Genomic DNA, 24,959 nt, shown 5'->3' with positions numbered 1-24,959 from the left:
TGGTGAAATTTTGGTGAATTTTGAACAATTCCTTCATATTTTTTCGCAATTGCAGTAATAAAGTGTGTTCAGTTTAAAATTTAAAGTGACAGTAACGGTTTTATTTTAAAACGTTTTTTGTACTTTGTTATCAAGTTTATGCCTGTTTAACATTTCTGAACTACCAGATAGACTGTGTTCTGAATGTGGGGAAGCCAGAGTTCCTTCTCATTTAAATAAATGTGATTTATGTGACAATGACAATGATGCCCAAGATGATTCCTCAAGTGAGGGGAGTAAGCATGGTACTGCATCATTCCCTCCTTCGTCTACACGAGTCTTGCCCACTCAGGAGGCCCCTAGTACATCTAGCGCGCCAATACTCCTTACTATGCAACAATTAACGGCTGTAATGGATAATTCTGTCAAAAACATTTTAGCCAAAATGCACACTTATCAGCGTAAGCGCGACTGCTCTGTTTTAGATACTGAAGAGCATGACGACGCTGATAATAATGGTTCTGAAGGGCCCCTAAACCAGTCTGATGGGGCCAGGGAGGTTTTGTCTGAGGGAGAAATTACAGATTCAGGGAACATTTCTCAACAAGCTGAACCTGATGTGATTACGTTTAAATTTAAGTTGGAACATCTCCGCGCTCTGCTTAAGGAGGTATTATCCACTCTGGATGATTGTGACAATTTGGTCATCCCAGAGAAGCTATGTAAAATGGACAAGTTCCTAGAGGTCCCGGGGCTCCCAGAAGCTTTTCCTATACCCAAGCGGGTGGCGGACATTGTAAATAAAGAATGGGAAAGGCCCGGTATTCCTTTCGTCCCTCCCCCCATATTTAAAAAATTGTTTCCTATGGTCGACCCCAGAAAGGACTTATGGCAGACAGTCCCCAAGGTCGAGGGAGCGGTTTCCACTTTAAACAAACGCACCACTATACCCATAGAAGATAGTTGTGCTTTCAAAGATCCTATGGATAAAAAATTAGAAGGTTTACTTAAAAAGATGTTTGTTCAGCAGGGTTACCTTCTACAACCAATTTCATGCATTGTCCCTGTCGCTACAGCCGCATGTTTCTGGTTCGATGAGCTGGTAAAGGCGGTCGATAGTGATTCTCCTCCTTATGAGGAGATTATGGACAGAATCAATGCTCTCAAATTGGCTAATTCTTTCACCCTAGACGCCACTTTGCAATTGGCTAGGTTAGCGGCTAAGAATTCTGGGTTTGCTATTGTGGCGCGCAGAGCGCTTTGGTTGAAATCTTGGTCAGCTGATGCGTCTTCCAAGAACAAGCTACTTAACATTCCTTTCAAGGGGAAAACGCTGTTTGGCCCTGACTTGAAAGAGATTATCTCTGATATCACTGGGGGTAAGGGCCATGCCCTTCCTCAGGATCGGCCTTTCAAGGCCAAAAATAAACCTAATTTTCGTCCCTTTCGTAGAAACGGACCAGCCCAAAGTGCTACGTCCTCTAAGCAAGAGGGTAATACTTCTCAAGCCAAGCAAGCTTGGAGACCAATGCAAGGCTGGAACAAGGGAAAGCAGGCCAAGAAACCTGCCACTGCTACCAAGACAGCATGAAATGTTGGCCCCCGATCCGGGACCGGATCTGGTGGGGGGGCAGACTCTCTCTCTTCGCTCAGGCTTGGGCAAGAGATGTTCTGGATCCTTGGACACTAGAAATAGTCTCCCAAGGTTATCTTCTGGAATTCAAGGGGCTTCCCCCAAGGGGGAGGTTCCACAGGTCTCAGTTGTCTTCAGACCACATAAAAGGACAGGCATTCTTACATTGTGTAGAAGACCTGTTAACAATGGGAGTGATTCATCCTGTTCCATTAGGAGAACAAGGGATGGGGTTCTACTCCAATCTGTTCATAGTTCCCAAAAAAGAGGGAACGTTCAGACCAATCTTAGATCTCAAGATCTTAAACAAGTTTCTCAAGGTTCCATCGTTCAAGATGGAAACCATTCGAACAATTCTTCCTTCCATCCAGGAAGGTCAATTCATGACCACGGTGGATTTAAAGGATGCGTATCTACATATTCCTATCCACAAGGAACATCATCGGTTCCTAAGGTTCGCATTCCTGGACAAGCATTACCAGTTCGTGGCGCTTCCTTTCGGATTAGCCACTGCTCCAAGGATTTTCACAAAGGTACTAGGGTCCCTTCTAGCTGTGCTAAGACCAAGGGGCATTGCTGTAGTACCTTACTTGGACGACATTCTGATTCAAGCGTCGTCCCTTCCTCAAGCAAAGGCTCACACGGACATCGTCCTGGCCTTTCTCAGATCTCACGGATGGAAAGTGAACGTGGAAAAGAGTTCTCTATCTCCGTCGACAAGGGTTCCCTTCTTGGGAACAATAATAGACTCCTTAGAAATGAGGATTTTTCTGACAGAGGCCAGAAAAACAAGACTTCTAGACTCTTGTCGGATACTTCATTCCGTTCCTCTTCCTTCCATAGCGCAGTGCATGGAAGTGATAGGTTTGATGGTAGCGGCAATGGACATAGTTCCTTTTGCGCGCATTCATCTAAGACCATTACAACTGTGCATGCTCAGTCAGTGGAATGGGGACTATACAGACTTGTCTCCGAGGATACAAGTAAATCAGAGGACCAGAGACTCACTCCGTTGGTGGCTGTCCCTGGACAACCTGTCACAAGGGATGACCTTCCGCAGACCAGAGTGGGTCATTGTCACGACCGACGCCAGTCTGATGGGCTGGGGCGCGGTCTGGGGATCCCTGAAAGCTCAGGGTCTTTGGTCTCGGGAAGAATCTCTTCTACCGATAAATATTCTGGAACTGAGAGCGATATTCAATGCTCTCAAGGCTTGGCCTCAGCTAGCGAGGGCCAAGTTCATACGGTTTCAATCAGACAACATGACAACTGTTGCGTACATCAACCATCAGGGGGGAACAAGGAGTTCCCTGGCGATGGAAGAAGTGACCAAAATCATTCAATGGGCGGAATCTCACTCCTGCCACCTGTCTGCAATCCACATCCCAGGAGTGGAAAATTGGGAAGCGGATTTTCTGAGTCGTCAGACATTGCATCCGGGGGAGTGGGAACTCCATCCGGAAATCTTTGTCCAAATCACTCAACTGTGGGGCATTCCAGACATGGATCTGATGGCCTCTCGTCAGAACTTCAAAGTTCCTTGCTACGGGTCCAGATCCAGGGATCCCAAGGCGGCTCTAGTGGATGCACTAGTAGCACCTTGGACCTTCAAACTAGCTTATGTATTCCCTCCGTTTCCTCTCATCCCCAGGCTGGTAGCCAGGATCAATCAGGAGAGGGCGTCGGTGATCTTGATAGCTCCTGCGTGGCCACGCAGGACTTGGTATGCAGATCTGGTGAATATGTCATCGGCTCCACCATGGAAGCTACCTTTGAGACGAGACCTTCTTGTTCAAGGTCCGTTCGAACATCCGAATCTGGTCTCACTCCAGCTGACTGCTTGGAGATTGAACGCTTGATCTTATCGAAGCGAGGGTTCTCAGATTCTGTTATCGATACTCTTGTTCAGGCCAGAAAGCCTGTAACTAGAAAGATTTACCACAAAATTTGGAAAAAATATATCTGTTGGTGTGAATCTAAAGGATTCCCTTGGGACAAGGTTAAGATTCCTAAGATTCTATCCTTCCTTCAAGAAGGATTGGAAAAAGGATTATCTGCAAGTTCCCTGAAGGGACAGATTTCTGCCTTGTCTGTGTTACTTCACAAAAAGCTGGCAGCTGTGCCAGATGTTCAAGCCTTTGTTCAGGCTCTGGTTAGAATCAAGCCTGTTTACAAACCTTTGACTCCTCCTTGGAGTCTCAACTTAGTTCTTTCAGTTCTTCAGGGGGTTCCGTTTGAACCCTTACATTCCGTTGATATTAAGTTATTATCTTGGAAAGTTTTGTTTTTGGTTGCAATTTCTTCTGCTAGAAGAGTTTCAGAATTATCTGCTCTGCAGTGTTCTCCTCCTTATCTGGTGTTCCATGCAGATAAGGTGGTTTTACGTACTAAACCTGGTTTTCTTCCAAAAGTTGTTTCTAACAAAAACATTAACCAGGAGATTATCGTACCTTCTCTGTGCCCGAAACCAGTTTCAAAGAAGGAATGTTTGTTGCACAATTTGGATGTTGTTCGCGCTCTAAAATTCTATTTAGACGCTACAAAGGATTTTAGACAAACATCTTCCTTGTTTGTTGTTTATTCCGGTAAAAGGAGAGGTCAAAAAGCAACTTCTACCTCTCTCTCTTTTTGGATTAAAAGCATCATCAGATTGGCTTACGAGACTGCCGGACGGCAGCCTCCCGAAAGAATCACAGCTCATTCCACTAGGGCTGTGGCTTCCACATGGGCCTTCAAGAACGAGGCTTCTGTTGATCAGATATGTAGGGCAGCGACTTGGTCTTCACTGCACACTTTTACCAAATTTTACAAGTTTGATACTTTTGCTTCTTCTGAGGCTATTTTTGGGAGAAAGGTTTTGCAAGCCGTGGTGCCTTCCATCTAGGTGACCTGATTTGCTCCCTCCCATCATCCGTGTCCTAAAGCTTTGGTATTGGTTCCCACAAGTAAGGATGACGCCGTGGACCGGACACACCTATGTTGGAGAAAACAGAATTTATGTTTACCTGATAAATTACTTTCTCCAACGGTGTGTCCGGTCCACGGCCCGCCCTGGTTTTTTAATCAGGTCTGATAATTTATTTTCTTTAACTACAGTCACCACGGTATCATATGGTTTCTCCTATGCAAATATCCCTCCTTAACGTCGGTCGAATGACTGGGGTAGGCGGAGCCTAGGAGGGATCATGTGACCAGCTTTGCTGGGCTCTTTGCCATTTCCTGTTGGGGAAGAGAATATCCCACAAGTAAGAATGACGCCGTGGACCGGACACACCGTTGGAGAAAGTAATTTATCAGGTAAACATAAATTCTGTTTTTTTATAGGGCTATCCTCCGCCCAATTTAAAACAATACTAATTAACCCATTAGTTACCACTTAGGTATAATGATACAAATATTTAAATCTAATGCAATATGAAAACAAAATGCAGTTAATAATTACATTTGGTGTCATTGGCAATTTTACATTTCTATTAGCATATGGTATTTACAATTTCCCTTAATGGTGAAAGTTGTTAAAGTATTAAAAGTAAAAAACTAATAAACAAAGCAAAAAACAAAAAACAGCAACACATTGAGCAGAGAGTAAATAAAGCAAAAAGCAAAAGACACATCAAGGTGAAAGATATAAAAAATATATATATAAAAATTATATATATAATGATGATAGGGAACAGTCAGAAATGGTAAAATATATATATATATATATAATTTCTTTCATGTAATTGGCAAGAGTCCATGAGCTAGTGACATATGGGATATACAATCCTACCAGGAGGGGCAAAGTTTCCCAAACCTCAAAATGCCTATAAATATACCCCTCACCACACCCACAATTCAGTTTTACAAACTTTGCCTCCTATGGAGGTGGTGAAGTAAGTTTGTGCTAAGATTTCTACGTTGATATGTGCTTCTCAGCATTGTTGAAGCCTGATTCCTCTCAGAGTACAGCGAATGTCAGAAGGACGTGAAGGGAGTATCACTTATTGAATACGATGATTTCCCTAACGGGGGTCTATTTCATGGGTTCTCTGTTATCGGTCGTAGAGATTCATCTCCTACCTCCCTTTTCAGATCGACGATATAGTCTCAATTTACCATTACCTCTACTGATTACTGTTTCTGTACTGGTTTGGCTATCTGCTATATGAGGATGGGTGTCTTTTGGTAAGTATGTTTTTTATTACTTAAGACACCTCAGCTATGGTTTGGCACTTTATGCATTTATATAAAGTTCTAAATATATGTATTGTACTTATATTTGCCATGAGTCAGGTTCATGTATTTCCTTCAGCAGACTGTCAGTTTCATATTTGGGTAATTTAAACATCTTTTATATAAAAAAAATTCTTACCTGGGGTTTAGTCTTTTTTCAATGGACTATTTCTTGCAAATTGCGGGTGTCATTAGGCCCGCGGGTGCGTCAAATGCTAAACTTTATTGCGTCATTCTTGGTGCGAAAATATTTTTGGCGCGGAAAAATACGCAACTTTATCATTTCCGCCGTCATTCTTGCCATTCTTTTACACGGTTGCATCATTAGTGACGCGAGTGTGTCATTTCCGGTTATTTTTGGCACCAAAAAGTTTACGTTACGTTGTGCGTTATACTTGGCGCCAAACTTTTTCATTATTTCAATACCCCATTGATGTTTGCCTCTTGATTTTTTCTCTATCAGAGGCCTATGCTATTTGCTTTATTTCCCATTCCTGAAACTGTCATATAAGGAAATAGATAATTTTGCTTTTTATGTTTTTTTCTCTTACATTTTGCAAGATGTCTTTATCTGATCTTGCCTCAGAAGTTTCTGCTGGAACATTGCTGCCTGACCGGTCCTACCAAAGCTAAGTGCATTTGTTGTAAAATTGTTGAAATTATTTCGCCGAATGTCATTTGTAATAGTTGTCATGATAAACTATTACATGCAGTTAGTGTATCCATCAGTAATAGCACATTGCCAGTTGTAGTTCCTTCAACTTCTAATGTGCATGATATACCTGTAAATTTTAAGAATTTGTTTCTGATTCTATTTTGAAGGTTTTGTCTGCATTTCCACCTTCTAATAAACGTAAAAGGTCTTTTAAAACCTCTCATTTAGCTGATGAAATTTCAAATGACCAGCAACAAAATAATTTATCCTCTTCTGATGAGGATCTATCTGATACAGAAGATCCTTCCTCAGACATTGACACTGACAAATCTACTTATTTATTTAAAATAGAGTATATGCATTCTTTATTAAAACAAGTGTTAATTATTTTGGATATTGAGGTAACCAGTCCTATTGACGTTCAGTCTAATAAACGTTTAAATGCTGTTTTTAAACCTCCTGTGGTTTCTCCAGGGTTTTTTTTCCTATTCCTGAGGCTATTTCTGATATGATTTCTGGGGAATGGAATAAGCCAGGTACTTCTTTTATTCCTTCTTCAAGGTTTAAAATTTTGTATCCTTTACCAGCAAAATCTATAGAGTTTTGGGAAAAAAAAGTTGATGGGGCTATTTCTACTCTTGCTAAACGTACCACTATTCCTATGGAAGCTAGTACTTCCTTTTCTCTTGCAAGGTGTATCCAGTCCACGGATTCATCATTTACTTATGGGATATTCTCATTCCCTACAGGAAGTGGCAAAGAGAGCACACAGCAGAGCTGTCCGTATAGCTCCCCCTCTAGCTCCACCCCCCAGTCATTCTCTTTGCCGGCTCTAAGCACTAGGGTCTCTCTCGGGAGGGTAAAGTGAATGTGGTGTTAGAATTGGTGTTAGAGTTTTTATTATCTTCAATCAAAAGTTTATTTTAAATGGTACCGGTTTGTACTATTTACTCTCTAGCAGAAAAGTGATGAAGATTTCTGCTGAGGAAAATGATTTTAGCATGTTGTAACTAAAATCCACTGCTGTTTCCACACAGGACTGAGGAGTACCAGAAAACTTCAGTTGGGGGGAACAGTTTGCAGGGTGATCTGCAATAAGGTATGTTCAGTCAATTATTTCTAGACAAGACTGAGATAATGCTAGAAGAGACTGACAATATCCCCATGAGGGGAGGGTAAGCTATGTTCACAGACTTAGTAAGGAATTGAATGCTTACATAATAGGGCTAATATACTGGTTGACACTTATTAAGGGCAATCGATTGTTTAGCTAAGGAAAAATCGTTTTGCAAGACACTTTGAAAGCCCTTTTGGGTTCTTTCTGGGGTTCTTACCCACATGGCTGTTTTTTATTCACTTAGGAGTGATTTAGTAGGCCTCACAACTCCGGAGTAGAGTGGGAGGGGCCTAATATCGCGCCTCAGATGCGCACTTAGAATTACAGAGAAGTTCATGCTGCTTCACATCGAGGGTCCTGCTGCTGTTTGATGGCCTTAAAGAAGCTATGTTCCCCCAAATCTGATCCCTAAGGGCAGGTAGGGCCACATTAAGGCTGTGGCAAGGTGCTGTAGTAATTTTAACCGGGTGTTGGCTTTAAGTTGCTCCGGTTTGGGCATTAAGGGGTTAATCGTTCTGCAACTTGTGGTGCAATCTTATTAAGGCTTTAGGTACATACTTTTCACTGTTTTGTAAAATTGTGTGCTCTTTTTATCTCTTAAAGGCACAGTAACGTTTTTTCAAATTATGTTTATTTGATTAAAGTGATTTCCAAGCCTGTTTGTGTATACTACTAGTCTGTTAAACATGTCTGACATTAAGGAAAATCCTTGTTCAATGTATTTAGAAGCCATGGTGGAACCCCCTCTCAGAATGTGTCCCACTTGTACTGATATGTCTATACACTTTAAAGATCATATTGTTGCACTTAAGAATGTGGCCAAAGATGATTCTCAGACTGAAGGTAACGAGGGTAGCCCGTCTGCCTCTCCCCAAGTGTCACAACCAGTTACGCCCGCGCAAGCGACGGCTAGTACCTCTAGTGCGTCTAACCCTTTTACATTACAAGACTTAGCGGCAGTCATGGATAATTCTCTTACAGCCTTCTTATCTAAACTGCCCGTGTTACCTGTAAAGCGTGATAGCTCCGTTTTAAGAACAGATTATGATTCAGGAAGGGTTCCTCCTCAGACAGATTCAGATACATTGGCTTTTAAATTTAAACTAGAACACCTCCGCGTTTTGCTTAGGGAGGTATTAGCTACTCTGGATGATTGCGACCCTTTGGTGATCCCAGAGAAATTATGTAAAATGGACAAGTACCTAGAGGTCCCTGTTTTCACGGATGCGTTTCCGGTCCTTAAGAGGATTGCGGATATCGTTAATAGGGAGTGGGATAGACCATGTGTTCCCTTTGTTCCCCCTCCTGTTTTTAAGAAAATGTTCCCCATATCTGACCCTGTGCGGGACTCGTGGCAGACGGTCCCTAAGGTGGAGGGGGCTGTTTCTTCACTTGCTAAACGCACAACCATACCAATTGAAGACAGTTGTGCTTTCAAAGACCCTATGGATAAGAAGTTAGAGGGTTTACTTAAGAAAATTTTTGTTCAACAAGGTTTTCTTCTCCAGCCTATTGCCTGCATTATTCCTGTAATTACTGCAGCCGCTTTCTGGTTTGAGGCGCTGGAAGACTCGCTCCAAACGGAGACCTCATATGAGGAAATTATGGATAGAATTAAGGCTCTAAAGCTAGCTAATTCTTTTATCACTGACGCCGCTTTCCAAATAGCTAAGTTAGCGGCAAAAAATTCAGGTTTCGCCATTTTGGCGCGCAGGGCGCAATGGCTAAAGTCCTGGTCGGCCAATGTGTCGTCTAAATCAAAGTTTTTGAACATCCCTTTCAAAGGAAAGACCCTCTTTGGGCCTGGATTGAAAGAGATTATTTCAGAAATCACCGGGGGAAAAGGCCATGCTCTCCCTCAGGACAAGTCCTTTAAGACAAAGAACAAAGCTAATTTTTGTTCCTTTAGTAATTTCAGGAACAGCCCTGCTTCATCCTCTGCGGCTGCAAAGCAAGAGGGTAACGCTTCACAGCCCAAGGCAACTTGGAAACCTTACCAGGGCTGGAATAAGGGGAAACAGGCCAAAAAGCCTGCAGCTGCCACCAAGACAGCATGAAGGGGTAGCCCCCGATCCGGGACCGGATCTAGTAGGGGGCAGACTCTCTCTCTTCGCTCAGGCCTGGGCAAGAGATATACACAATCCTTGGTCGTTAGATATTGTAGCCCTGGGATATCTTCTAGAATTCAAGGGTTCTCCTCCAAGGGGGAGGTTCCACATTTCTCGTCTGGCTACAGATCAGACAAAGAAAGAGGCGTTTTTATGCTGTGTAGAAGATCTACATACAATGGGAGTGATCCAACCAGTTCCAATCGTGGAACAAGGGCTGGGTTTTTAGTCAAACCTGTTTGTGTTTCTCAAAAAAGAGGGAACTTTCAGACCCATCCTGGATCTAAAAATTCTAAACAGATTCCTCAGAGTCCCATCATGCAAAATGGAGACCATTCGGACAATCTTACCAATGATCCAGGAAGGTCAATATATGTCTACTGTGGATCTAAAGGATGCATACCTACACATTCCTATCCACAAAGATCATCACCAGTTTCTCAGGTTCACCTTTCTGGACAAGCATTACCAGTTTGTGGCTCTTCCTTTCGGCTTAGCCACTGCTCCCAGAATTTTCACAAAGGTGCTAGGGTCCCTTCTGTATATAGCAGTGGTGCCTTACCTAGACAACATTTTAATTCAGGTGCCGTCTTTCCAAAGAGCCAAGTCTCACACGGAGATTGTATTGGCCTTTCTGAGGTCTCACGGGTGGAAGGTGAACATCAAAAAGAGTTCTCTTTCCCCTCTCACAAGGGTTCCCTTCCTAGGGACTCTAATAGACTCGGTAGAAATGAAGATATTTCTGACGGAGGTCAGAAAATTAAAACTCAACTACTTGCCGAGTTCTTCATTCCATTCCCCGGCCATCTGTGGCTCAGTGCATGGAGACAATCGGATTAATGGTAGCGGCAATAGACATAGTCCCTTTTGCTCGGATACACCTCAGACCACTGCAACTATGCATGCTCAAACAGTGGAATGGGGATTATGCAGATTTGTCTCCTGAAATTCAGTTGGACCAGGAGACAAGAGATTCTCTTCTCTGGTGGTTGTCTCAGGACCACCTGTCTCAGGGAATATGTTTCCGCAGGCCAGAGTGGGTCATTGTAACGACCGACGCCAGTCTGTTAGGCTGGGGTGTGGTTTGGGACTCCCTGAAAGCTCAGGGCTTATGGTCTCGGGAAGAAGCTCTTCTCCCGATAAACATTCAGGAACTGAGGGCGATATTCAACGCTCTTCAGGCATGACCTCAACTAGCTGCGGCCAAATTCATCAGATTTCAGTCGGACAACATCACGACTGTAGCTTACGTCAATCATCAGGGGGGAACAAAGAGTTCCCTAGCGATGACGGAAGTAACCAAAATAATCAGGTGGGCGGAGGACCACTCCTGCCATCTCTCAGCAATTCACATCCCAGGAGTAGACAACTGGGAAGCGGATTTTCTAAGTCGTCAGACTTTTCATCCGGGGGAGTGGGAACTCCACCCGGAGGTGTTTGCTCAGCTGACTTAGCTATGGGGCACTCCAGAATTGGATCTGATGGCGTCCCGTCAGAACGCCAAACTTCCTCTCTACGGGTCCAAGTCCCGGGACCCCAAGGCGGTATTGATAGATGCTCTAGCAGCGCCTTGGTCCTTCAATCTGGCTTATGTTTTTCCACCGTTTCCTCTCCTCCCGCGTCTGGTTGCCGAAATCAAGCAGGAGAAGGCTTTGGTGATTCTGATAGCACCTGCGTGGCCACGCAGGACTTGGTATGCAGACCTAGTGGACATGTCATCTGTCCCACCATGGACACTGCCAATGAGGCAGGATCTCCTAATACAGGGTCCGTTCAAGCATCCAAATTTAGTTTCTCTTTGTCTGACTGCTTGGAGATTGAATGCTTAATTCTATCAAAGCGTGGGTTCTCTGAGTCAGTTATAGATACTCTGATTCAGGCTAGAAAGCCTGTCACCAGGAAAATCTTCCATAAGATATGTCGGAAATATCTTTGTTGGTGTGAATCCAAGGGTTACTCATGGAGTAAGATTAGGATTCCCAGGATATTGTCTTTTCTCCAAGAAGGATTGGAGAAAGGATTGTCAGCTAGTTCCTTAAAAAGACAAATATCTGCTTTGTCTATGCTGTTACACAAGCGTCTGGCAGAAGTACCAGACGTTCAAGCGTTTACTCAGGCTTTAGTCAGAATCAAGCCTGTCTATAAACCTGTGGCTCCGCCATGGAGTTTGAATCTAGTTCTTTCAGTTCTTCAAGGGGTTCCGTTTGAACCTTTACATTCCATAGACATTAAGTTGTTATCTTGGAAAGTTTTGTTTTTGGTAGCTATCTCTTCTGCTCGAAGAGTTTCAGAATTATCTGCCTTACAGTGTGATTCACCTTACCTGGTGTTACACGCAGATACGGTAGTTTTGCGTACCAAGCCTGGTTTTCTTCCTAAAGTTGTTTCTAACAAGAATATTAACCAGGAAATAGTTGTTCCTTCTCTGTGTCCTAATCCATCTTCGAAGAAGGAACGTCTTTTACACAATCTTGATGTAGTTCGTGCTTTAAAGTTCTATTTACAAGCAACTAAGGATTTCAGACAAACCTCTTCCTTGTTTGTTATCTATTCTGGTAAGAGAAGAGGTCAGAAAGCGACTGCTACCTCTCTTTCCTTTTGGCTGAAAAGCATCATCCGTTTGGCCTATGAGACTGCTGGCCAGCAGCCCCCTGAAAGAATTACTGCTCATTCTACCAGAGCAGTGGCTTCCACATGGGCTTTCAAAAACGAGGCTTCTGTTGAACAGATTTGTAAGGCAGCGACTTGGTCTTCACTGCATACTTTTGCCAAATTTTACAAATTCTATGCTTTTGCTTCTTCGGAGGCTATTTTTGGGAGAAAGGTTTTACAAGCAGTGGTGCCTTCCGTTTAAGGTACCTGTCTTGTTCCCTCCCTTCATCCGTGTCCTAAAGCTTTGGTATTGGTATCCCACAAGTAAAGGATGAATCCGTGGACTGGATACACCTTGCAAGAGAAAACAGAATTTATGCTTACCTGATAAATTACTTTCTCTTGCGGTGTATCCAGTCCACGGCCCGCCCTGGCATTTAAGTTTAAATTTTTTTAATTTAAACTACAGTCACCACTGCACCCTATGGTTTCTTTTTCTTCCTAACCTTTGGTCGAATGACTGGGGGGTGGAGCTAGAGGGGGAGCTATATGGACAGCTCTGCTGTGTGCTCTCTTTGCCACTTCCTGTAGGGAATGAGAATATCCCACAAGTAAAGGATGAATGCGTGGACTGGATACACCGCAAGAGAAAGTAATTTATCAGGTAAGCATAAATTCTGTTTTAAGGATCCTTTAGATAGGAAGCTTGAATCTTATCTAAGGAAGGCCTATTTATATTCAGGTCATCTTTTCAGACCTGCAATTTCTTTGGCTGATGTTGCGGCTGCATCAACCTTCTGGTTGGAGAATTTAGCGCAACAGGAATTGGGTTTTGACTTATCTAGCATTATTCGCCTATTGCAATATGCTAATCATTTTATTGTGATGCAATTTTTGATATCAAAATTGATGTTAGATCCATGTCTTTAGCTATTTTAGCTAGAAGAGCTTTGTGGCTTGAATCTGGGAATGCTGATATAACATCTAAATCTAGATTACTATCTCTTTCTTTCCAAGGTAATCATTTATTTGGTTCTCAGTTGGATTTTATTATTTCAACTGTCACTGGGGAAGGGAGTTTTTTCTGCCTCAGGATTAAAAACCTAAGGGTAAATCTAAGGCTTCTAACCATTTTCGTTCCTTTCGTCAGAATAAGGAACAAAAACTCAATCCTCCTCCCATGGAGTCTGCTTCCAATTGGAAGCCTTCCTCAAGTTGGATTAAATCCAAGCCATTTAGGAAACCAAAGTCAGCCCCTAAGTCCGCATGAAGGTGCAGCCCTCATTCCAGCTCAGCTGGTAGGGGGCATATTAAGGTTTTTCAAGATATTTGGATAAAATCTCTCCAAAATCAATGGATTCAGAGCATTGTCTCTCAAGGGTATCGAATAGGATTCAGAGTAAGACCTCCTGTGAGAAGATTTTTTCTCTCACGTATCCCAGCAAATCCAGTAAAAGCTCAGGCTTTCCTGAAGTGTGTTTCAGACCTGGAGTCTTCGGGGGTAATCATGCCAGTTCCTCCTGAGGAACAAGGTTTGGGGTTTTTATTCAAATCTATTCATTGTACTAAAGAAGGAAAATTTGTTCAGACCAGTTCTGGATCTAAAATTTTTTGGAATTGTTATGTAAAAGTACCAACTTATCCCCTTTGCTCATTTTCACATGAGACTTCTACAGCTTTGTATGCTGAATCAATGTACGACACTCTCTGACATGGTGGATAGATCACCATCGTTTAGTTCAAGGGGCTTCTTTTGTTCGGCCAACCTGGACTGTGATCACAACAGATGCAAGTCTTTCAGGTTGGGGAGCTGTTTGGGGATCTCTGACAGCACAAGCGGTTTGGAAATCTCAAGAGGAGAGATTACCAATAAATATTTTAGAACTCCTTGCAATTCTCAGAGCTCTTCAGTTTTGGCCTCTGCTAAAGAGAGAACCGTTCATTAGTTTTCAGACAGACAATATCATAACAGTGGCATATGTCAATCAGGGTGGGACTCACAGTCCCCAAGCTATGAAAAAAGTATCTCAGATACTTGTTTGGGCAGAATCCAGCTCTTGTCTAATCTCTGCGGTGCTTATCCCAGGTGTAGACAATTGGGAGGCGGATTATCTCAGCCGCCAGACTTTGCATCCAGAGGAGTGTTCTCTCCATCCAGATGTGTTTTCTTAGATTGTTCAGTTGTGGGGTCTTCCAGAGATTGATCTCATGGCCTCTCATCTAAACAAGAAACTTCCCAGATACCTGTCCAGGGATGTTCAGGCGGAAGCAGGGGATGCGCTGACACTTCCTTGGTGTTATCATCCTGCTTACATTTTTCCGCCTCTAGTTCTCCTTCCAAGAGTGATCTCCAAAATCATCATGGAACAATCATTTGTGTTGCTGTTGGCTCCAGCATGGCCACACAGGTTTTGGTATGCGGATCTGGTTTGGATGTCCAGTTGCCCGCTTTGGCCACTTCCGTTCGGCCGGACCTACTATCTCAAGGTCCGTTTTTCCATCAGGATCTCAAATCATTAAATTTGAAGGTAAGGAAATTGAACGCTTAGTACTAAGTCATAGAGGTTTCTCTGACTCAGTGATTAATACTATGTTACAAGCTCGTAAATCTGTTTCTAGAAAGATTTATTATAGAGTTTGGAAGACTTACATTTCATGGTGTTCTTCTCATAAATTCTCATGGCATTCTTTTAGAATTCCTAGAATTTTACAGTTTCTTCAGGACGGTTTGGATAAGGGTTTTTCTGCAAGTTCCTTGAAAGGACAAATCTCCGCTCTTTCTGTTTTATTTCACAAAAAGATTGCTATACTTCCTGATATACACTGTTTTGTACAGGCTTTAGTTCTTATTAAGCCTGTTATTTAATCAATTTCTCCTCCTTGGAGTCTTAATTTGGTTCTGACGGCTTTACAGGTTCTTCCATTTTGAACCTATGCATTTTTTGGTCATTAAACTACTTTCTTGGAAAGTGTTGTTCCTTTTGGCCATCTCTTCTGCTAGAAGAGTTTCTGAGTTATCTGCTCTTTCTTGTGAGTCTCCTTTTCTGATTTTTTCATCAGGATAAGGCAGTTTTGCGGACTTCTTTTTAATTTTTACCTAAGGTTGTGAATTCTAACAACATTAGTAGAGAAATTGTTGTCCCTTCCTTGTGTCCTAATCTTAAGAATTCTTTGGAAAGTTCCTTACATTCTTTGCATGTGGTAAGAGCGTTGAAATATTATATGGAAGCTACTAAAGATTTCAAGTAGACTTCCAGTCTGTTTTGTTTTCTGGTCCTAGGAAAGGTCAGAAGGCTTCTGCTATTTCCTTGGCTTCTTGGTTGAAACTTTTGATTCATCAAGTTTATTTTGAGTCGGGTCAGGCCCTGCCTCAGAGAATTACAGCTCATTCTACTAGATCAGTCTCCACTTCGTGGGCTTTAAAGAATGAAGCTTCAGTTGATCAGATTTGCAAAGCGGCAACTTGGTCCTCTTTGCATTCACTTACTAAATTCTACCGTTTTGATGTATTTGCTTCTTCGGAAGCAGTTTTTGGTAGAAAAAATCTTCAGGCAGCTGTTTCAGTTTGATTCTTCTGCTTTTGATTTTAGTTTTTTTCTTTCAAATGAAATAAACTTATATTTTTGGGTTGTGGATTAATTTTTTTCAGCAGATTATGGCCGTTTATATTTTTTTCCCTTCCTCTCTAGTGACTCTTGAGTGGAGATCCACATCTTGGGTATTGATATCCTATATGTCACTAGCTCATGGACTCTTGCCAATTTCATGAAAGAAAACATAATTTATGTAAGAACTTACCTGATAAATTCATTTCTTTCATATTGGCAAGAGTCCATGAGGCCCACCCTTTTTATGGTGGTTATGATTTTTTGTATAAAGCACAATTATTTCCAAATTTCCTATGCTGATGCTTTCTACTCGTTTATTGTATATGTGTGTGTGTGTATATATATATGTATGTATGTATGTGTGTGTGTGTGTGTGTGTGTGTATATGTATATATATATATATATATATATATATATATATATATATATATATATATATATATATATATATATATATATATATATATGTATGTAATAAGCTATATATATATATATATATATATATATATATATATATATATATATATATATATATGTATTTATTCTTTTAGAGGAAGTTTTGCTAAAATGATGAAAAGTAGTAAGTTATATGATGGTGGTTTATTACAAATTAGCTTTCTCCAACATAGGTGTGTCCGGTCCACGGCGTCATCCTTACTTGTGGGATATTCTCCTCCCCAACAGGAAATGGCAAAGAGCCCAGCAAAGCTGGTCATATGATCCCTCCTAGGCTCCGCCTACCCCAGTCATTCTCTTTGCCGTTGCACAGGCAACATCTCCACGGAGATGGCTAAAACGATTACTTGCTAAGCATATTTGACAGATTATAGCGCTTTATAGTTATTATAATCTTGGGGATTGTTGTTAAAAAACGGCAGGCACTGTATGGACACCTTTTTCAGATGGGGGCCTTCTCTAGTCATAGGCAGAGCCTCATTTTCGCGCCACTAATGCGCAGTTGTTTTTGGAAGGCAAGGCATGCAGATGCATGTGTGAGGAGCTAAGATCCACTGAAAAAGCTTATAGAAGGCGTCATTTGGTATCGTATTCCCCTCTGGGCTTGGTTGGGTCTCAGCAAAGCAGATTCCTGGGACTGTATAGGGGTTAAATGTAAAAACGGCTCCGGTTCCGTTATTTTAAGGGTTAAAGCTTTCAAATTTGGTGTGCAATACTTTTAAGGCTTTAAGACACTGTGGTGAAATTTTGGTGAATTTTGAACAATTGCTTCATACTTTTTCGCATATTCAGTAATAAAGTGTGTTCTGTTTAAAATTTAAAGTGACGGTAACGGTTTTATTTTAAAACGTTTTTTGTGCTTTGTTGACAAGTTTAAGCCTGTTTAACATGTCTGAACCATCAGATAAACTATGTTCTATATGTATGAAAGCCAATGTGTCTCCCCATTTAAATATATGTGATAATTGTGACATGGTGTCCAAACAAAGTAGGGACAATGATGCCACAGATAATAATAGTGCCCAAGATGATTCTTCAGATGAGGGGAGTAAGCATGGTACTGCATCACCCCCTTCTGTGTCTACACCAGTTTTGCCCACACAAGAGGCTCCTAGTACATCTAGTGCGCCAATACTTATTACTATGCAACAATTAACGGCTGTTATGGATAATTCTATTAAAAATATTTTATCTAAAATGCCTACTTATCAAATAAAGCGCGATTGCTCCGTTTTAAACACTGAAGAGCAAGAGGACGCTGATGATAACGCTTCTGACATACCCTCACACCAATCTGAAGGGGCCAGAAGGGAGGTTTTGTCTGAGGGAGAAATTTCAGATTCAGGGAAAATTTCTCAACAAGCTGAACCTGATGTTGTAACATTTAAATTTAAATTAGAACATCTCCGCGCACTGCTTAAGGAGGTATTATCTACTCTGGATGATTGTGACAATTTGGTCATTCCAGAGAAATTATGTAAGATGGACAAGTTCCTAGAGGTTCCGGTGCCCCCCGATGTTTTTCCTATACCCAAGCGGGTGGCGGACATAGTAAACAAGGAATGGGAAAGGCCCGGCATACCTTTTGTGCCTCCCCCTATATTTAAGAAATTATTTCCTATAGTCGACCCCAGAAAGGACTTATGGCAGACAGTCCCTAAGGTCGAGGGGGCGGTCTCTACTCTAAACAAACGCACTACTATTCCCATAGAAGATAGTTGTGCTTTTAAAGATCCTATGGATAAAAAATTAGAGGGTTTGCTTAAAAGAATGTTTGTTCAGCAAGGTTACCTTCTTCAACCAATTTCATGCATTGTTCCTGTCACTACGGCAGCGTGTTTCTGGTTCGAAGAACTAGAAAAGTCGCTCGATAAGGAATCTTCGTATGAGGAGATTATGGACAGAGTTCATGCACTTAAATTGGCTAACTCTTTTATTCTAGATGCCGCTTTGCAATTAGCGAGATTAGCGGCGAAAAATTCAGGGTTTGCTATCGTGGCACGCAGAGCGCTCTGGCTAAAGTCTTGGTCAGCGGATGTGTCTTCCAAGACAAAATTGCTTAACATTCCTTTCAAGGGCAAAACACTGTTTGGTCCTGATTTGAAAGAGATTATTTCAGACATCACCGGAGGAAAGGGCCACGCCCTTCCTCAGGATAGGTCTTTTAAGGCTAGAAATAAGCCTAATTTTCGTCCCTTTCGCAGAAACGGACCAGCCTCTACTTCTACATCCTCTAAGCAAGAGGGTAATACTTCTCAACCCAAACCAGCCTGGAGACCGATGCAAGGCTGGAACAAGGGTAAGCAGGCCAAGAAGCCTGCCACTGCTACCAAAACAGCATGAAGGGATGGCCCCCGATCCGGGACCGGATCTGGTGGGGGGCAGACTTTCTCTCTTTGCTCAGGCCTGGGCAAGAGATGTTCAGGATCCTTGGGCACTAGAAATAGTTTCTCAAGGTTATCTCCTGGAATTCAAGGAACTACCCCCAAGGGGAAGGTTCCACAGGTCTCAATTATCTTCAAACCAAATAAAAAGACAGGCATTCTTACATTGTGTAGAAGACCTGTTGAGGATGGGAGTAATTCATCCAGTTCCAATAAGAGAACAAGGGATGGGGTTTTACTCCAACCTGTTCATAGTTCCCAAAAAAGAGGGAACATTCAGACCAATTCTAGATCTCAAGATCCTAAACAAATTTCTCAGGGTTCCATCATTCAAAATGGAAACCATTCGAACGATCCTTCCTACCATCCAGGAAGGTCAATTTATGACCACGGTGGATTTAAAGGATGCGTACCTCCATATTCCTATCCACAAGGAACATCATCAGTTCCTAAGGTTCGCTTTTCTGGACAAGCATTACCAGTTTGTGGCACTTCCTTTCGGATTAGCCACTGCTCCGAGAATTTTCACAAAGGTACTAGGGTCCCTTCTAGCGGTTCTAAGACCAAGGGGCATTGCAGTAGTACCGTACTTGGACGACATCCTGATTCAAGCGTCGTCTCTGTCAAAAGCAAAGGCTCATACGGACATCGTCCTAGCCTTTCTCAGATCTCACGGATGGAAAGTAAACATAGAAAAAAGCTCTCTTTCCCCGTCAACAAGAGTTCCCTTCTTGGGAACAATAATAGACTCCTTAGAAATGAGAATTTTTCTGACAGAGGTCAGAAAATCAAAACTTCTAAGCTCTTGTCAAGTTCTTCATTCTGTTCTTCGTCCTTCCATAGCGCAGTGCATGGAATTAATAGGATTGATGGTTGCAGCAATGGACATAGTTCCTTTTGCACGAATTCATCTAAGACCATTACAACTGTGCATGCTAAGACAGTGGAATGGGGATTATACAGACTTGTCTCCGACGATTCAAGTAGATCAAAGGACCAGAGATTCACTCCGTTGGTGGCTGACCCCGGACAATCTGTCACAGGGAATGAGCTTCCGCAGACCAGAGTGGGTCATTGTCACGACCGACGCCAGTCTGGTGGGCTGGGGTGCGGTCTGGGAACCCCTGAAAGCTCAGGGTCTATGGTCTCGGGAAGAATCTCTTCTCCCGATAAACATTCTGGAACTAAGAGCGATATTCAATGCTCTCAAAGCTTGGCCTCATCTAGCAAAGGCCAAATTCATAAGGTTTCAATCAGACAACATGACGACAGTTGCATATATCAACCATCAGGGGGGAACAAGGAGTTCCCTGGCGATGGAGGAAGTGACCAAGATAATTCAATGGGCGGAGGATCACTCCTGCCACTTGTCTGCAATCCACATCCCAGGGGTGGAAAATTGGGAAGCGGATTTTCTGAGTCGTCAGACATTCCATCCGGGGGAGTGGGAACTCCACCCGGAAATCTTTGCCCAAATAACTCAATTATGGGGCATTCCAGACATGGATCTGATGGCGTCTCGTCAGAACTTCAAGGTTCCTTGTTACGGGTCCAGATCCAGGGATCCCAAGGCGACTCTAGTAGATGCACTAGTAGCACCTTGGACCTTCAACCTAGCTTATGTTTTCCCACCGTTTCCTCTCATTCCCAGGCTGGTAGCCAGGATCAACCAGGAGAGGGCTTCGGTGATCTTGATAGCTCCTGCGTGGCCACGCAGGACTTGGTATGCAGACCTGGTGAATATGTCATCGGCTCCACCATGGAAGCTACCTTTGAGACAGGACCTTCTTGTTCAAGGTCCATTCGAACATCCGAATCTGGTTTCTCTCCAACTAACTGCTTGGAGATTGAACGCTTGATTTTATCAAAGCGGGGGTTTTCAGATTCTGTAATAGATACTCTTATTCAGGCTAGAAAGCCTGTAACTAGAAAGATTTACCATAAGATATGGAAAAAATATATCTATTGGTGTGAATCTAAAGGATTCCCATGGAACAAGATAAAAATTCCTAGGATTTTATCCTTTCTACAAGAGGGTTTGGAGAAGGGATTATCTGCAAGTTGTCTGAAGGGACAGATTTCTGCATTATCTGTTTTACTTCACAAAAGGCTGGCAGCTGTGCCAGACGTTCAGGCGTTTGTTCAGGCTCTGGTTAGAATCAAGCCTGTTTACAGACCTTTGACTCCTCCCTGGAGTCTCAATCTAGTTCTTTCAGTTCTTCAAGGGGTTCCGTTTGAACCCTTACATTCCGTAGATATTAAGTTATTATCTTGGAAAGTTTTGTTTTTGGTTGCAATTTCTTCTGCTAGAAGAGTTTCAGAGTTATCTGCTCTGCAGTGTTCTCCACCCTATCTGGTGTTCCATGCAGATAAGGTGGTTTTGCGTACTAAGCCTGGTTTTCTTCCGAAAGTTGTTTCCAACAAGAATATTAACCAGGAGATAGTTGTACCTTCTTTGTGCCCGAATCCAGTTTCAAAGAAGGAACGTTTGTTGCACAATTTGGACGTAGTCCGTGCTCTAAAATTCTATTTAGAGGCCACTAAAGATTTCAGACAAACTTCTTCTTTGTTTGTTGTTTATTCTGGTAAAAGGAGAGGTCAAAAAGCAACTTCTACCTCTCTTTCTTTTTGGCTTAAAAGCATTATCCGTTTGGCTTATGAGACTGCCGGACGGCAGCCTCCTGAAAGAATCACGGCTCACTCCACTAGGGCTGTGGCTTCCACATGGGCCTTCAAGAACGAAGCTTCTGTTGACCAGATATGTAAGGCAGCGACTTGGTCTTCACTGCACACTTTTGCCAAATTTTACAAATTTGATACTTTTGCTTCTTCAGAGGCTATTTTTGGGAGAAAGGTTTTGCAAGCCGTGGTGCCTTCCATTTAGGTGACCTGATTTGCTCCCTCCCTTCATCCGTGTCCTAAAGCTTTGGTATTGGTTCCCACAAGTAAGGATGACGCCGTGGACCGGACACACCTATGTTGGAGAAAACAGAATTTATGCTTACCTGATAAATTACTTTCTCCAACGGTGTGTCCGGTCCACGGCCCGCCCTGGTTTTTTTAATCAGGTCTGATGAATTATTTTCTCTAACTACAGTCACCACGGTATCATATGGTTTCTCCTATGCATATTTCCTCCTGTACGTCGGTCGAATGACTGGGGTAGGCGGAGCCTAGGAGGGATCATATGACCAGCTTTGCTGGGCTCTTTGCCATTTCCTGTTGGGGAGGAGAATATCCCACAAGTAAGGATGACGCCGTGGACCGGACACACCGTTGGAGAAAGTAATTTATCAGGTAAGCATAAATTCTGTTTTATATTTAAATGTCAATATACTATTTACGCATAATTGTGCTATAACTTTCTATTAGGATGAAAACATTTAGGAGTGTTTCTGCTTTCTAACTTTCCAAGATAGACTTACAACCTGTTTCCATTGTACTATGACGTTTTTATTTTTTCTGTTTTAGGGAAAAATAATGGAGGGCGGGGACACAAAATAAGTGATTATTTTGAGGTAAGTTTGTAACTGATGAAACAAAGCACCCACATTGAAAGGTTTAAGAACAAAACAAACACTCAAGCACAAATGTTTTGCTGGTGTAGCCCACATAGCTTAAAGGGACACTGAACCCAAATTTGTTTCTTTCGTGATTCAGATAGAACATGAAATTCTAAGCAACTTTCTAATTTACTCCTATTATCAAATTTTCTTCATTCTCTTGGTATCTCTATTTGAAATGCAAGAATGTAAGTTTAGATGCCAGACCATTTTTGTTGAACAACCTGGGTTGTCCTTGCTTATTGGTGGATAAAGTCATCCACCAATAAAAAAGTATTGTCCAGATTTCTGAAAAAAAAGCTTAGATGCTTTCTTCAAATAAAGATTGCAAAAGAACGAAGAAAAAATTACAATAGGAGTAAACTAGAAATTTTCTTAAAATTGCATGTTCTATCTGAATCATGAAAGTTTATTTTTTACTTTAGTGTCCCTTTAAATATGTGCATTACCCTCCTTTGGGCTTTCTAGAGTTCAATTCTTTTTCACTAAATACTTTTTCTAACAAACCCAGAAACAAATTGTTTACCATGGGGTGTACAATTACTATGATGTATTATGTAAATAGGACCATGTATAAGATGTAATTATTTACCATCAGTTGAGAAAGCCTTGGTTCTAAATAAGATAAAGAAACAGACACTGCCTAAATGGGACCAATCAGGACAGATCTGCTAATTATTAGCTAGTAAAGTATATGCAGCATCTGAAAGAAAAACTATTTAAAGCTTCAAACTCTTTATAAGCTCACGGAAGTAGGCCTGAATATCTGAGAAACTGTAGACAAGAGACTGGCAGTTGTATAAGTGACTGCTGTTGGAGAATGTCACTTGTCTGCAGAACCTTAAAAGGAAATCGTACATTTTCTCCCCTTTTAATGTGTTCTCAGTGATAAATTTTACCTGCAGGAGTCTATTAAATTGTTAAAAAAAATTATATTTTTACTTTTATTTTGTAATTTGAAACAGTTGCTTTTGATTGTAAAAAATGGTAACTACACTGAAAATTTCAATACTGCGTTATTGGATATAGAAAAGCTATGTAGAGAAGAGACAGCATAAGAAAATCATCCTGTCAGTGAGGAAGCAGGGTTTAAGTGGGAGAGCTTAGCCATTTCAAAAGGTGTCAGTACAATGAGCTTTTCCCACTGTTTTCCTAATTGCAACCCTTATTTGTTTGCTTCCTATTCCTTTAATTGAAATATGAAAATGGTGGTTGTTCAGATTCTGAAAACTGGATCTATTGACTGCAGACTTTATCGGCCTTACTCTGCTCAGCAGGAGAATTAGATAAGGTATTGCAACACAATGCAGGTTTTATTAACAAATGGCCACAACAAGCTTTGGCTACTCCATTAACAAGTCCAAATTGGTTAATCCAAATTAGGCAAGTGCTGGAGTGTAGCTTTTGGCCACTGAAAAACAATTGCAGCAAGCAAGATCTTACAATGACTGTTAATTTTCTCCAACATTGGTGTGTCCGGTCCACGGCGTCATCCTTACTTGTGGGATATCTCTTCCCCAACAGGAAATGGCAGAGTCCCAGCAAAGCTGGCCATATAGTCCCTCCTAGGCTCCGCCCACCCCAGTCATTCTCTTTGCCGTTGCACAGGCAACATCTCCACGGAGATGGTTAAGAGTTTTTTGGTGTTTAAATGTAGTTTTTATTCTTCTATCAAGTGTTTGTTATTTTAAAATAGTGCTGGTATGTACTATTTACTCTGAAACAGAAAAGGATGAAGATTTCTGTTTGTGAGAGGAAGATGATTTTAGCAGACAGTAACTAAAATCGATTGCTGTTTCCACATAGGACTGTTGAGATGAAGTAACTTCAGTTGGGGGAAACAGTTAGCAGACTTTTCTGCTTAAGGTATGACTAGCCATATTTCTAACAAGACCATGTAATGCTGGAAGGCTGTCAATTCCCCTCATGGGGACCGGTAAGCCATTTTCTTAGTCAAATAAACAGAATAAAGGGCTTAATATGGGCTATAAAACTGGTAGACACTTTTATGGGCTAAATCGATTGCTTTATTTGGGCATTTTATTCATGTTTAGGCTGATATTTCACATTTATAAACTTGGGGAACGTTTATTAAACGGCAGGCACTATGTTAGACACCTTTTCCAGTCAGGGGGCCTTCCTAGTTGTAGGCAGAGCCTCATTTTCGCGCCATTACTGCGCAGTTGTTTTTTGAGAGCAGGACATGCAGATGCATGTGTGAGGATCTGAAAGTTGCTGGAAAAGTTTCTAGAAGGCGTCACTTGGTATCGTATTCCCCTCTGGGCTTGGTTGGGTCTCAGCAAAGGCTATAGCTGGGACTGTATAGGGGTTAAATTTGAAAACGGCTCCGGTTCCGTTATTTTAAGGGTTAAAGCTCTGAAATTTGGTGTGCAATACTCTTAATGCTTTAAGACACTGTGGTGAAATTTTGGTAATTTTTGAACAATTCCTTCATACTTTTTCACATATTCAGTAATAAAGTGTTTTCTGTTTAAAATTTAAAGAGACAGTAACGGTTTTGTTTTAAAACGTTTTTTTGTGCTTTATTGACAAGTTTAAGCCTGTTTAACATGTCTGTGCCTTCGGATAAGCTATGTTCTATATGTATGAAAGCCAATGTGTCTCCCTATTTAAATTTGTGTGATAATT

The 24,959-nt window shown here is 41.8% G+C and overlaps 1 protein-coding gene across 1 annotated transcript in view; it reads left to right on the top strand.

Moving 5' to 3' along the window:
* TLK1 (tousled like kinase 1) overlaps positions 1 to 24,959 on the top strand; it is a 725,439-nt gene that overhangs the window by 372,913 nt on the left and 327,567 nt on the right. Inside the window, 1 exon segment of the mRNA XM_053698426.1 lies at positions 22,219 to 22,265. Coding sequence (XP_053554401.1) covers positions 22,219 to 22,265 — 47 coding nt within the window.

The sequence above is a fragment of the Bombina bombina genome, chromosome 1, assembly GCF_027579735.1.
Source record: "Bombina bombina isolate aBomBom1 chromosome 1, aBomBom1.pri, whole genome shotgun sequence".
NCBI lineage: Eukaryota > Metazoa > Chordata > Amphibia > Anura > Bombinatoridae > Bombina > Bombina bombina.
Note: the sequence above shows the minus strand (reverse complement) of the source record. Positions and strands in the feature narration are given on the sequence as shown.